Genomic DNA, 15,974 nt, shown 5'->3' with positions numbered 1-15,974 from the left:
CACCCCTTGGTATTCAAGGCCCTTAGTTATACAGCTCCAAACCATGCTTGTCTTCTCCTCTCCCTCTACTGTACTATGATGAACTCTCAACTACAAGAGGCTTGCTTCCCACCTCCCCAACACCTGTGCTTTCCAGACTCCGTGGCTCGGCTTAGCATGTAGGCCCTTCACTTGAACTTCTTCACCTATTTCAGTCATGTCCATCATTCAGGTTAGGGCCTTTGTTTTCCCAGATTGTATCTTTTTTGTCACTCACTTGAGATTGTATCTTTTTTGTCACTCACTTGACATTTGTTTTATTTAACTTCACGTTTGAGTTGCTTTTGACTGTCTTGCCAGCTGACCTTAAATGCACTGTATGTGCCTCTGTGTCCTTTTCTGCTTTTTCTTACAGAGTACTGCACGGAGCCTCACACATAATACATGCTTTAAAAATGTTCCTTGACTTGTTTCCAAGGAGGCAGAAATATAACAATCACATTAAGATGTAAAGCTTTCTGACAGGACTAGATGTGTCCTCAGAATAGTAGAAATTAATTTATAATGGAATTCAGAATAGTTATGGAATAATTTAATATTTGCTACATACTGATTCTGAAGAGCCAGCATATCAATGGCAGAAAAGAGTGAAAGAAAGGAAAATGGATATGCCTTCCAAGGTGCTGGGAAATGAGCCAATAATGAGTCAGAGAGAGGCCTGCAAAGGACTTCCAGGACATCAGAGAGGTGTTAGTGCTCATCAGTGGAAAGATTTTATTATTGTTTTAACCAAATTACTGACCTTTGAAAAACTTTCTATTTGACTCTTAAAGTGACCACATCCTAACTTCAGTTTACGAAAACAATTTAGAACTGCTACTCTTAATTCCAGGCACTTAAATATTTTCTTTTTTTTAACACAGAGATTTATCTCCTATAGATTTTGTTCAGTAAGCTGAACCACAATGTTCTACAAATGATTCAGATTGCCAGCTGTGATGGAGAGTCACTGGATCCAGGCCTAATCCTTTCCGTGGCATGTATGATCAGATTTTCAGGGTTTCCGCATCTTGACCCAATGTCAACAAACTGAACCAACAGAGCTTTTTCCTTTAGGGTATAGGGCCATTGGGGTTTTTTCTTTTTCATTGCAGAGGGGAAAGAACTAAGGAAGAGCATGACTCAAGGAGAAGCAGGAAGACTACATGGGTAAAGGTGTAATCATCCTGCTTTTCATGGGTCTAAGTTAGCTGGGTAGTCTCTTTTATGATTATTTGATATTAGCATTCAAGCTTATCTCTTTTGACACATGTAATAGTACTTTAGTTCCAGCTTTACAAATTAAACCAACCTCCAAGCCTTCTTAATATAATAATTTCCGATGGCAAAGAGCTACTAAGAAGCCAAATGAACAAAGACACTTGGGCTCACTTGGCACAGATTGCCACTGACCTGGGTAAGGCTACATATAAAAAAAGAGATGCAGTTATCCAGACGGAGATAAAAATAAACATGAGACTTTCCTCTTTGATTAAGCTTCCCCTGACCTTGACATGTTCAAATTTCAATTTTATTGAATCAATTTATCAAAACAGTACTGAGAATTGAATTACACAACTCTACCTTAAACCTAATCGGGGAACAACTTTTACTTTAAAGACTTCAGTGGTAAACGAAAAACAAGCAAAGACAGCTAAAAATACCCATAGTAAAGGGAACATTAACTGAATTTAGAAGCATCATTTGTTGGTGAGTTTAGTTAGATAAAAATAACCTATGTTTGAAGTTAATTTTTAATCTTTGTATATTTTGGCTTTTCCCCTAAAAATGTCATAATGTATTTCATTTGCTCTAAACCTGGAACAAAGTTAGGAACCTAAAGTGCAATGAATATAAAAGTTAGATTTGCTCAGACTATGGCCATTTCTACATGACCCAAATATATTTTTTTTTACCAAAGTATAGTTGATGGACAATATAAGTTACAGGTGTACAGTATAGTGATTCCCAATTTTAAAAGGTTATACTCTATTATAGTTATTATAAAATATTGGCTACATTCCCCATGTTGTACAATATATCCTGTAGCTTATTTTATACATAATAGTTTGTAACTCTTAATTCCCTACCCCTATATTGCCCCTTCTCCCTTCCCTCTCCCCACTCATAACCACTAGCTTGTTTTCTATATCTGTGAGTCGGCTTCGTTTTGGTTATATTCACTAGTTTGTTGTATTTTTTAGATTCCACCAAATTATGTTTTTGAGTTGAAAAAGATTTAAAAAATAAATCAAGCATTTCTGATTTAGATAATGCTGCTTTGCTATAATGTGGAGTGTGGAAGAATGGATTGAAAACTTGTGACCCATTCCAAATTTAAAATGTCACAGAAGAAAAAAAATTCTGTCACAGATATTCTGTTTAACTGTCGTCTATAATTCTGACCCCTGGGAAAGCAAGTGTTATGGTCATCTCTTAGAAGATGTCTCTCTTTAAAAGTTTCTAGTGCAATTTGCAGATGAAATAGGAATATTGTCATATATATACAGAGAAAATAAAAAATAATAATGTTTCAATGTTCTTGATATTTAAAGAAATCTGTAACAGCAGTGATATGTACACACACAAATGTATAAAAGCACTTCTTCAATTTACCTCAGCTGAAAGCTTAAACTAAGCAGCTAACTGATATCCTTTCATGGAAAAGCTAAAATGATACTTGGCATTTGAATGAGAGTCTAAGACTGGTCAAGATATCAGTAATTAGGAAAGAAAAGCATTGAGGAAGGAAAAGTAAGTTCCTGTGCTATAATATTTCAATGACTTTTTTAAAATTTGATTTTGAAAAGTATAAAATATAAAGGAAAAATACAGAGAATAATACAATAAATGCTGATTTATCATTTTTCTCCTTTAAAAAATAAAATATACTATAAAGTCTGCAAGGGCCTTTTAAGGCTACTTTTCCTTTCTGAATGACAGGAATTAGCCTTAATAATTCACAGCCACCTTTCAAAATCTTCAGTTTGGCTGTCCTAGTAAATCAGAAGCTTTTCTGAAATTATCTGTCACTGTTTTGATTTTCAATATAATACTTTTCAAGTGTATTATAAATTTAATTGTAGCTATATGCTTTCAATAAATAAATACTCTATCTTGCCTATTAGAGTATTTATATAACCAATGGCAATTAGAACTCACTGCTGAGATACCTGGGAGTTTCAGTAAAATTTCTAGGTAGCATTTTCCTTTAAGGAAAAGAAGCATCTTTTGGGACCCTCAAGAACCATTAGGACTGACTTATCTTAATGAGCTCTCAGCAAGAGGTCAAGGAGGTTTCAGCAAGAATTCTCTTTAAGACTTGCCTGATAGTGGGAACTGATTTTTTGAGGGAGAAAAAAACACCCTGATTTTTGTCTTGAAAAATCTAGTACTGATTTTTTTTTTTTTTTTTTTTTTTGCGGTACGTGGGACTCTCACTGTTGTGGCCTCTCCCGTTGCAGAGCACAGGCTCCGGATGCGCAGGCCCAGTGGCCATGGCTCATGGGCCCAGCCGCTCCGCGGCATGTGGGATCTTCCCGGACTGGGGCACGAACCCGTGTCCCCTGCATCGGCAGGCGGACTCTCAACCACTGCGCCACCAGGGAAGCCCTAGTACTGACTTTTAAAATATTTTTTTCAGTCTTTAAAAAAAAAATCCTATGTTGCTGACAGATTTCTCCTAAAATTATATATGGTGAATAGAAAGATTTTACCCTCTACCATAAAATAACACTGATTATATTCTAAATTAGTTTATCTTACTTCTCTTCATTCCTTTTATTAAGCTGCAATACTGGCTTAGATTTTATCAATGTTTTCTCAATCATCCAAAAAATAAAAGGCTAAGTTAATAATTCAGAGTATAAATTAGCATCACTCCTTACATTAACCATCCTTTTCAATTTATTTGAAAACTGAAAGGCTAAATTATACTCATTTTGGTATTGGTGCCAAAACTACCCTAGTTGGTATTAACAATAAACAACTTTTTAACTCCTAGGTCCCAGCTCCAGTGTTTACAATGATGAGGGTTTTCAGCTGTTTATATGAGCCTTATTCCTTATCATCATGGAAAACCACAAGCTGGCTGGCATTGAGATGCTCTCAACCTTCCTTTGAATTCTATTTTGTACCAGTTCAGGACTACTAGGAAATTTTCAAACAATTTCTTGAGATCCCTATTTTCTATCATCCTGTATGAGAACAGAAAGAAAACAACTTCCTTTGCTTACTTATTAGTTTGAAGAAGTGGTTCTCAACTGAGGAATACTTGAAAGTAGAGACATTTTTACTTACCACATTTTCCTTATCACAGTATGAACTGAAATCACTTGATACAATTGCAGCATACTGAAGCAGAACTTTATTGATGGTCTAGGAAAAAAAATTGTGAAATGTATCCAGGTAAGTAAAGACCTATATGTATGTATATACAGATATATGTATCTACACATACACACACACACACACACACACACACACACACACACACACACACACACACACACACACACACACACACACACACACACACACACACTCCAGGTTATGTTAACTGGGAAAACTTTTCTAATGTCATTTTCAGCTGAACAATGGCCATAAGTAGTGATTAAATCTACACCCTTGCCAAAAGAAGGATCTCAATTTAACTATTATATTTAGATGACAATTTGTAATATTTCTGAGTACATTTGGAAGATATTCCACGTGCATCCATTCCATTTTAATACAACCAGCTCCATCACAAAATTCTTTATTTCTAACTTATCTAAATACTCAGAAGGTATACTGTTTGGTGGTAACCTCCTCTATGCTTGGATACTTATTACCTAATGCCCCCTAATGATTTTTCTTTTCCTGAATGAATGACACTTCATGCTTTCATCATCTCTCATGGTTTCTAGTTCCCATCCTCACCCCTGCGCCCCTCACACACACACACACACACACACACGCACCCCTACCATGACAAAATTCCTTGTGATGGTTATTTTTTCAACTTTCTGCCTTGTTCCTAAATACCTCATTATGAGAGGGGTGTCAGAACATTCCCATATATGTCACTTAGCAATGAATATTTTCAGTAATTTTCTATGATAAGGAGCCTTACTAATAACAAGACCACCTCTTAAGACCTAAACTTCAGCTTTTGTTGCACCACACTATCTCAATACATTTACCTTTAATTAGTAAGTTATTTATTGGTGCAATATTTGCGAAAAATATTGCCTAATCCTTCCCCTCTTTCTGTCTTTTTCATCTTAATTCTAAATTCTCCTTCTCCAACTAATAACTCTCTCTGAGCCTAAGGATGCCCTCTGCTCCCATTAATTATGCAAAATAAGGGAAAATGAACAAACTTTGTTACATTTTATTTCAACTACTTAAAGAGATATTGATGAGTTTGCACCCTACTGCTGTTACTTACAGAGCTTGAATTATCATAAGTCCAATGTGGACATGATTTTCTTAGAAGAGAGAAAGCAACAAGAGCAGTAGATACAGACCATCTCTTTCCATAGAAAAGCAAAGACAAAAAAGATTTTATTTTTTGTATAACCTATTCGTCTGAATTTTCTTTGCGGCTCAAAATCAACTTGGGGAGACAGTCCAAGGAGTTAAACTAAAGGAGAGATGTTTAATTTACAAAGCTGAATTCACCGAATGTGACTATGAACTCGTTTTATAGACTTTAAAAATCACAATGAAAACCTGAAACCTGAAATTAGGGATAACAGAAAATCCATAGTTTGTGGAAGTACAAGGTAAAGTGATAATATGCATCAATTTAAATGGAAGACTGGCTTTGGAAAATATAACATCTTATCAAGCAGCAGACCAATAAATCTAGGAAAACAGGTGGTGGATCAGACTGAAGTATCTTCCAAATGCACCTGTCCAAAACTTATTTTAGATGTAATGTTGAAAATTACTTTGGGACTTCCCTAATGAGTGCTGATTTACTCATACATATGAATACTACTCTCAATTTACAGGTTCTTATGATAGTGTTACCTGCAGGAATCATTTCACTATATGGCAAGAACAAAAACCAACAGAAGCCTGACTTTAGGAGCTTGTTGCAACTCAGACTATCACTTGTTCAAGATTTAGTTTGGGCAGGGGAATCCAGACATCCATTTCTGATTATTCTTAAGGTCTTCCCCTGGTCTAATTCTTGCCTCTACTTTATAGGAAAAACCTAGTCCCTTGAATTCCTGCTGGGAGGAAACTGATCCTACAATCTCGCATCCACTAGCCTACAAATGCCAGTGGTTAGCAAGTCCGGATAGGTTGCATTTAAGGAAAAGGGCTCAGCCATGTAGGATGTAGTTTAAGGCCTTGTGCCCATAAGAGTTGTGAGTACACTGGCTATAACAACATCCATTTCTTTGTGAGTATACAAAGTACACCGGAATGAAAGTGTTCATGTACAATTCAGGGGCAACCTCGATTTCATTCTAATTTATTCAACAAAGTAAAATCACTACTATACATTAGTTCTTTAATTAATACTAGTGAGTACAGTTGAACCTTAAACAACCAGGGGGTTAGGGGCGCTGACCTTCCGCACAGTGGAAAATCTACTTATAACTTATAGTCAGCCTTCCATATCTGTAGTTCTTCCATATCTCCGAATTCAACCAACCACAGATCATGTAGGACTGTAGTATTCACTATTTAAAAACTGCGGACCCCCATAGTTCAAACCCACGTTGTTCAAGGGTCATCTGTAGTTAGTTAAGACATGTCTACTTCAGGCATGTCTCCAACAGTATCATAACCATCATCTGGGAACTTGTTGGAAATCTAAATGCCCTGATCCAGTCCCAGATCTACTGAGGCAGCAATTCTGGGGTTGAGTCCCAGCAATTTATGTTTTAACAAGCCTCCAGGTGGTAGTGGTGCAAGCTGAAGTTTGAGAACCATTGTCCTACCTAATGCACAGCAGGGTGGAGATAGCTCTTCAGAGAGAACCAGTTGATGGAAGGGGTACCTAGGAAGGCCTGGAAGGTAGGATTTCTGAGTGTGTGAACTTAGGTCATGATTTTCTTTTTGGTGGACTGTTGGGCTTCGGCAGTGGGGACAGTATAGAGAGAAAGACAGAGAGAGCCCCTGCTTGTGCCCTCCCTGTTCCTACACTCTGCCTCTAAAACAGCCAGTGACGTCTGTACAAATCAAAATTGACTCTCGTTCAGTCTGGACTCTTCCCCATTGCACTCATTTATTGCTAATTAAAATCTGTCCTTACAACTTTAACTAGTATCTGGCTTTGTTTATTTTTGACAAAGGCTCCCCCATAGGGTTGCCCAACCGGTATCTGATGTTGGGTGGGCAGGAAGTAAATCTTTGTTGTGTTAAATCATACAGTTTCTTGGTTTCCTTGTTACCTCAGCAAAACTACCCTACTACAGTTAATAAAGATGCTGCCTCCTACAAGAAGCCCTTTCCTAATCCACCTGTCAGTGAACCAGGCTTAAACTTTTCTAAGAGCCAGAGCCAATGACAGGGTCAGGCTCAAGCCTCCCATTCATAAAGGGTCTCAAATTTAGACTTTTTGTGAGAACGCAAATGAAGTAATCTACTCTTGTGTTGGCGTCTGTGGTTGAAAGCAGTGGCATGTTAAATGTATACATCTTTTAGGGGCTGAATTTTGTCCCTCAAAATTTATATGTTGAAACCCTAACTCCTAATATCTCAGAATATGACTGTATTTGGAGACAGGGCCTTTCAAAAAGTGAGTTAGTTAAAATAAGGCCATTAGTGTGAGCCCTAATCCAATATGACTGGTGTCTTTATAAGAAGAGAAAATTTAGACACACATAGAAACACCAGGGTTGCAGGTACACAGAGGAAAGACTGTGTGAGGACACAGTGAGAAGATAGTCATCTGCAAGAAGCCCTGAGAGCCCTCAGAAGACAACAAACCTGCTGACACCTTGATCTTGGATTTACAGTTTCCAGAACTGTGAGAAAATTAATTTTTACTGTTTAGGCCACCATTCTGTGGTATTTTATTTATGGCAGCCCTAGCAAATTAATATGTCTTAAATATTATACAGTTTCACTGAGTTTTGGCATGTCTTTATTTTTTAACATGATCTATATATATCTCTCTCTACCTATCTCTCTCTCTATATATCTATATAGAAGATAGAGAGATATAGATATACACTAGGCCTTTTTCAACCTCTGAGATACCCTGATTATAGCATTTGACTTTTTCATAGTTGTTTATAGGTTTGGCCATCTCATTATAGGTTTTTGAGGTCAGAGATTGTGCTTCTTCACGACTACATCTCTTAAAGTGGCTAGTAAATTGTGCAAGTGAGGCAAAGAGTAAGCCCTTGTCAAATAAACAGCCAGCTGAAACCTCTGCCATCATCCAACCCATGAAGCCAGGCTTATCCTTAGGGCCATCAGGCATAGGGGTGTGTAGGTCATTGCCCTACATCCCTACATCTGTCATATCAGTACCGTGATTCAAAATCTCCAAATATTCACTGTTTCTTAAACTGTTCAAAAGATTAAGTATAAACTTCTCAGCCTGGGAAGCAGAGCTCTTCAAGATCTGGACCCATCCTCACTCTCCTAACATTCCCCACTACTTCTCCCAGAACAGATTTTTTTTTTCCTTTTCTTTTCCTTTTTTTTGCTTTTTTGCCAGAGGATTGTTTCTCCCTGCTCTTCACGTCACGCTCAGCTTTTCCTTTCCCTTTGTTCCTGCTATTCCCGTGGCTTACAATACTTTTCTAACTTCACCTTTTTAGGCTGAATGAGCCCTGTTTTCCCAGGGAAACTGTATTTCAGCTCTCATTAGTTTTCCTTCCGCTCAACTTACTGTGCACTCTACCGTGCTTGAGACTGAATTGTGGACCTCTTCATGCCATCTTCCAATTAGTTCCTGTCATGTGGTCTTGAGTATTTTATATATATATATATAAAGATTTGAAGGGCCAGAGACAGCATTTTTTATTTCTTATACTTCCCCAGAAACTTTTGCAAAATAGTAAGTACTTTGCAAGCCTTCTTAGACAGTAAGAGGAGGAAGAGGTCTTCAGAGGAATCTGGTTGCTCAAAATCAATTTGCCAACTAAGAAAACTAAACTCATAAAAATCAAGGGACTTTGTGACCTTGCTTGTGACCACCTAGAGGGTGGGTGGGAGACATAAGAGGGAGAGGATATGGGGATATATGTATACGTATAGCTAATTCACTTTGTTATACAGCAGAAACTAACACACCATTGTAAAGCAATTATACTCCAATAAAGATGTTAAAAAAAAAAAATCAAGGGAACTGCTCAGACTCACACTACAGTTATTGGCTGATTTGAAGTTAGAACTCAGTTTTCATTACTCCAAGTTCAAATACTTTTTATCGTACTACTGATTAAAAAAAATACCTGCGATTTGAATATGAAATTCCAAGATTTATTTTCAGCTACAGAGCTGAAATAGAAATTAATTTGGCCACCTAAGGTAGTCTCATCAGTTACAAATGACTGAGTCATTCATGTGAATAACAGATATTTTAAGATGATAAATCCATACTTAGGAAACAGGAAGGGTAAAAAGAGAGTTAGATGACAAACCTGAAACAGCCTATTTTTACTGGAATTAGAAAATTAAATTGGGGTAGTAGTCAGACAAGACTAATGCTACAAAACAACAGCATTTTTCAAATTCTGTGCAGGAAAATAACAACATGCCATAGTCCCAGCGAAGAAAGGATTCATTCCATTTAACCTACCTTTGCAAATCTTCTCATTAAGTGAGCTAATGCTTCAGGATTGGGGCATTCCAGTTTCTTAATAATCTCAAAGCTCTGATTAAGCTGAGCAAAGACATCAACCACAGAGGAAGAAAACAGTGCGTGATCAGATGTCTGCTGGAACTGAGGGGAGAAAAGGTGAAACCATCCTCATAAGCGTACTTTAGAGGGACTGTGGAAGGAATCTTCATTATTTCACAAAAACAGCTCAATCTCCTATATCATGTACTTTCATTTCCCAGTAATACAATGCTTGCTCATTTTAAAATCATCCATCTCCTTTTCTGGAAAGTGTAGTAAAACTAATACCATGGGGCAGGTTGCTATTAATTGGTTTCTCCATTACTGAATTGAGGGACTGGTTCTTTCAATTTCTCATTCCCCACAGGCATTAGGATGGTTTAGCAAGCCGATTGTTGCTCAAGACATTTGATTTGCTCCAGAGGGATTGGGAGGGTGTCTGTTCCTAATCTTGGAATCCTGGAAGGGTTCCAGAACAACAGGGGAGCTTTGTATAAGCCCACTGAACTTGCAGATTCAGACCAATTCAAGGAGTAAAGAATCTTGGGGTAAAAGGGTGATCGATTTTTTTTAAAAGCAATTCCCTAGGGTTCTTATCAGCATTTAAAATTGTGTTTTAATTATATTTTGGTAATGAGAGGATTAAAATTAAACTTAATAGCAATAAGCCTAAAAATTCCCATTAGCTTAAAAGTGAGCAGTGTAAATGAATCTTGACAATAAGCAATCTGAAAGTCATTTAAACTCACTCCATCTTTTTTGTCTCTTCCCAGGGCTCCATTAAGGAACTCCATTGACACGTCTTCATTTTCATCTAGCCACTGCATGACAAAAGGTTCAAACCACCTGAAAAAAAAACAATAGTATTGCATACTATAAAAGATGTCATTTGCACATGATTAACAGTGAATACTGCTCTTTTCTTATCTGAGAGTAATTCAGGACCAAAAATCTCTTTTCATTCTCTTTTTCTAGTTCTGCTACCTTGAAGACCTTTAGTTTCACTTCTCAAACATATCCCCTTCTCAAAATTCCTTGGCAGTCCAGCGGTTAGGAGTCCAAGTAAGCTTCCACTACATGGGGTACAGGTTCATGGGTTCAATCCCTGATCGGGGAACTAAGGTCCTGCATGCTGTGCAGTGTTATCATATACATGTATGTGTATACACACACACACACACACATATATGTGTATATATATATGTGTGTGTGTGTGTGTGTATGTGTATGTGTATGTATATATATATATATATATATATATATATATATATATATATATATCTCCTTCTCTTTTACCTTCAATCTCTACCTTTCTCTTGGCCCTTCCAATGCTGCCTCAAATATGCTTAGTTTCCAATTCCCACTCTACAATTCCCTTTACAATTCAAAATCCTGTAAAATGTAGATCTTGTGTGCTATGTCCCCCACTGTGCCATTCTCTCATTTCTTAGGGCTTTACCATCTGGCTTTCATCTACATGGACTCATCTCCTGTAACTGATTCTGGGTGCTCACCTTTAACTTTTAGTGATCTGCAATCCACCAGTAGGTGGGTTTTGTGAATGGTCTAAGTTTCAAAGTTCTTTTTTCCGTATGGATGTACAGTCGTCTAGCACCATTTATTTAGAAGGTCATCCTTTCCCCCACTCCTTTGAGTTGGCATCTTTGATGCAAATCAGGTAACAGCAATGTGTGGATTTCTTTCTGGACTATTTTGTTTCATTGGTCTATTTGTCATGCACAACACCATACAATTAATAATTACCTTTTGAATAAGTCTTGGTGACTGAGCGCAGTTCTCCACAACTTTTTTACTTCCTCTTTAAGATTGCTATGGCTAGTCTTAGCACTTTGCATTTCTATGTATTACATATTTTTGAATGAACTTGTCAATCTACACAAAAATAGCTGCGGGACTCCTTATGGGATTGCTTTGAATCTGTATGTCAATGTGGGGAGAACTACCTCCTTTACAATAATGCATCTTTTTAGGAATATTGTATATTTTTATTTAGTTCATCTTAAGTAATCCTCTCAGTAATATTTTATAGTTGCCTCAGTAGAGGGCACGCACATCTTTCATCACATGAGTTTATCACGGTTTTAATGTCATTCAAACGGTATTGTTTATATGTAATTTTCTAACTGTGGCTGTCACATAGAAATTCAATGAACTTACTACAATCACTTTTTAGATTCTCTTAGTTTTCCTATACTTTCTTTTGAATTTTCTAGGTGTATAAATATGTCATATACACATATGGATAGCATCATTATATGCTTTTACAGCCATTACACTTTTCTCTCTCTTGTCTTATTGTACTGCCTGGGACTTCTAGCACAATGTTAAATAAAATTGATGTTATCAGCTATTGGTCTCGTTCTTTTTAAAAAAATTTATTTTACTGAAGTATAGTTGATTTACAATGTTGTGTTAATTTCTACTGTACAGCAAAGTGACTCAGTTACACATATATATAATCAGTCATTCTTGATCTTGGGGAAGTTTTCAAAATTTTATCCATGAGAATGTACAGTTTCTTTTTTGAAGGGTGGGTCTTTTATTAGATTAAGAGAGTTCCCTTCTATTCCTCACTTGATACAAGATTTTTATAATAAATTAATGTTCTATTTTATCTAATTATTGTTACATATTTAGTGTAATGATTGTAGCGATTTTCTCCTTCATAATTTAAATGTGGTGATTTACATTCATTGCTTTTAAAATGTTTAATCTCATATTCCAGGAATAAATTTCCCATGGTCATGTTCTATTACTCTTTTTATAGACCACTGAATTCTATTGGCTAATATTTCATTTATTTTTTTAAACTATGGTCAGAGACAAATTGGCCTGTAAATATTCTTACTTGTCATGTTCTCAATAGGTTTTGGTAGTGAGGATATGCTGACCTCAAAAAGGATTTGAGAAGTATTCCTGCCTTCTCTGGAACAGTTTGTGTAACATTGCTGATATTCTTTCTTAAACAGTTGGAAGAATTCCATTTGGAGCCATCTGGGCCTGGAGTTTTAATTGTGACATGATTTTTATTTAAGGATTCAAATTTTAAAATAGTTATAGACCCGCTCAGATTTTATCTTTTTTCCTATGCTAGCTTGGTAAGTTTTCTTTTTAAAGGAATTTGTACATTTTGTCTAACTTTTAAATGTGCTACCATAAATACTCTTAATAATTTTTTATCTTTATAGCATCTTTAGTGACATCTTTTCCTGAAAATGGTAATTTGTGACATATCTTTTTTCACTGGCCTTACTAAGGTTTTTTTGATTTTTATAGTCTTCTCAAAAACACACTTGGCTTTTTAATTTCTCCTTCAATTTTCTACTTTATTTTTATTCCAGGTCATGTTGATTATTTTCTTTTTCTACTTTCTCTTGACTTGACTGGCGTTTAAACATTTCTTCTGATAACTTATATGACTGATTTTATAGCCTTTTTTCCTTTCTCTTTATAGAACTAGAGCTATAAATCTTCCTCTGTTTACTGTTTTAGCTGTAATCCACAAGTCTTGACATGCCATATTTTATCACTTAGTTAAAAATATCGTGTAATCTACACTGTGATTTGTTTTTTGACTTATGAATGATCTAGAGTATCTGCTTAATTTCCCTATCTGGTGACTTTCTAGTTATCTTCTTGGAGCTGATTTTTGGCTTAATTCACAGTGGTCCAAGAACATACAGTATATGCTTCAATCTTTTAAAATTCATTATACCTGCTTTTTGGTCTATCAGATAGTCTATTTTGGTAAATGCACCATGTACATCTGATAACAATGTGTATTTTCTCATTGCTGGTTATAACTGTAGATAGGTAGTGTGTGTGTTTGTGTGTGTGTGTGTGTGTGTGTGTATATGTGCGTAAACAATATGAAAATTTGTGGAAACTCTGGGTGACCAGAAATAGATGGACAGATATCATGTTGTTGAAATGTCTTTTTTCTTAATGACATTTTTTGTCTGATTCTTCAGTTTCTGAAAGATGTATAATCTCCAAATAGAATTGTAGATTTGATTTTTCATTTTACTTCTGACAATTTTTGCTTTATATATTTTGCTGACATGTCATTTGATACATACAAATTTAGAAATGAAATATCTTTTTATTTTTGAAATATTTTAATTGAAGTATAGTTGATCTATAATGCTGTGTTAGTTCCTGGTGTATAGCAAAGTGAGTCAGTTATGTATGTTATGGTTTCATATATATATGTGTGTGTGTGTGTGTGTGTGTGTATATATAGATATATATATATATTCTACTTCATATTCTTTTCCATTATGGTTTGTTACAGGGTATTGAATATAGTTCCCTGTGCTACACAGTAGGACCTTGTTGTTTATCTATTTTATACATAGTAGTTTGTATCTACTAATCCCAGACTCCTAATTTATCCCTCCCTCCCCCTTCCCCTTTGGTAACCATAAGTTTGCTTTGTGTCTATGAGTGTTCGTTTTGTAAATAAGTTCATTTGTATCGTATTTTAAGAGTCTACATATAAGTGACATCATATGATATTTTTCTTTCTCTGTTTGACTTACTTCACTCAGTATGATAACCTCTATGTCCATCCATGTTGCTGCAAATGGCAATATTTCATTCTTTTTATGGCTGAGTAGTATTCCACTGTATATATGTACCACATTTTCTCTATCCATTCATCTATCAATGGACATTTAGGCTGCTTCTATGACTTGCCTATTGTAAATAGTGTTGCTATGAACTTTGGGGTGCATGTATCTTTTCAAGTTAGAGTTTTCTCCAGATATATGCCCAGGAGTGGGATTGCTGGATCATATGGCAACTCTATCTTTAGTTTTTTAAGGAATCCCCATATTGTTTTCCATAGTGGCTGCACCAATTTACATTACCACCAATAGTGAAGGAGGGTTTCCTTTTCTCCACACCCTCTCCAGCATTTATTTGTAGACTTTTTGATGGTGGCCATTCTGACCAGTGTGAGGTGGTACCTCTTTGTCATTTTGGTTTGCATTTCTCTAATAATTAGCGATGTTGAGCATCTTTTCATGTGCCTGTTGGCCATCTGTATGTCTTCTTTGGAGAATTGTCTATTTAGGTCTTCTGCCTATTTATTTTTAAAGTTTGAACAAAAAGAAAAATGATATTTATTTATTTGTTCTGCCCATTTTTTGATTGGGTGGTTTGGTTTTTTTTATTGAGTTGTATGAACTGTTTTTATATTTTGGAATTTAATCCCTTGTTGGTCACATCATTTGAAAATATTTTCTTCCATCCCATAGGTTGTCTTTACATTTTGTTGATGGCTTCATTTGCTGTGCAAAAGCTTATAAGTTTGAGTAGGTCCCATTTGTTTATTTTTGCTTTTATTTCTATCGCCTTGGGAGACTGACCTAGGAAAATGTTGCTATGATTTATGTTAGAGAATGTTTTGCCTATGTTCTCCTCTAGGAGTTTTATGGTGTCATGTTTTATGTTTAAGTCTTTAAGCCATTTTGAGTTTTTTTTGTATATGGTGTGAGGGAGTGTTCTAACTTCATTGATTTACATGTAGCTGTCCAGCTTTCCCAACATCACTTCCTGAAGAGACTGTCTTTTCTCCATTGTATATTCTTGCCTCCTTTGTCAAAGATTAATTGAGCGTAGATGTGTGGGTTTATTTCTGGGCTCTCTATTCTGTTCCATTGATCCATATGTCTATTTTTGTGCCAATACCATGATGTTTTGATTGCTGTAGCTTTGTAGTATTGTCCGAAGTCTAGGAGGGTTATGTCTCCAGCTTTGTTCTTTTTCCTCAGGATTGCTTTGGCAATTCACGGGTCCTTCATGTAAATTTTAGGGTAATAATTAGTTTTGTGAAAAATGTCATGGGTAATTTGATAGAGATCAAATTAAATCTGTAGGTTGCTTTGGGTAGTATGACCATTTAACAATATTAATTCTTCCAATCCAAGAGCATGGGATATCTTTCCATTAGATATCTTTCCCATCTTTTTGTTGAATTGCTCCTTTAATCATCATGAAAAATTTCTCTCTCTCAAAGTGTTTCTTATCTTAAAATCTATTTTGTCTAATATCAGGATAGCTGTGTCATTTTCCTTTCAATTATTTTTTTCATCCTTTCACTTAACATTTCTAGGCTCATGTTTTAGGTGAA

General features: G+C 35.8%; 1 protein-coding gene across 1 annotated transcript in view; it reads right to left on the bottom strand.

Moving 5' to 3' along the window:
- UNC13C (unc-13 homolog C) overlaps positions 1–15,974 on the bottom strand; it is a gene marked incomplete at both ends in the record, with an annotated part of 576,078 nt that overhangs the window by 84,111 nt on the left and 475,993 nt on the right. The window contains 3 exons of the mRNA XM_082648355.1: positions 4,318–4,395; positions 9,776–9,919; positions 10,567–10,663. Coding sequence (XP_082504481.1) covers positions 4,318–4,395; positions 9,776–9,919; positions 10,567–10,663 — 319 coding nt within the window. The remainder of the gene's footprint in view (positions 1–4,317; positions 4,396–9,775; positions 9,920–10,566; positions 10,664–15,974) is intronic.

This window comes from Grampus griseus, assembly GCF_964374135.1.
Source record: "Grampus griseus genome assembly, chromosome: 2".
Taxonomy (NCBI): Eukaryota; Metazoa; Chordata; class Mammalia; order Artiodactyla; family Delphinidae; genus Grampus; species Grampus griseus.
The sequence above is the reverse complement of the archived record's forward strand: the minus strand, read 5'-3'. Positions and strand labels throughout refer to the sequence as shown.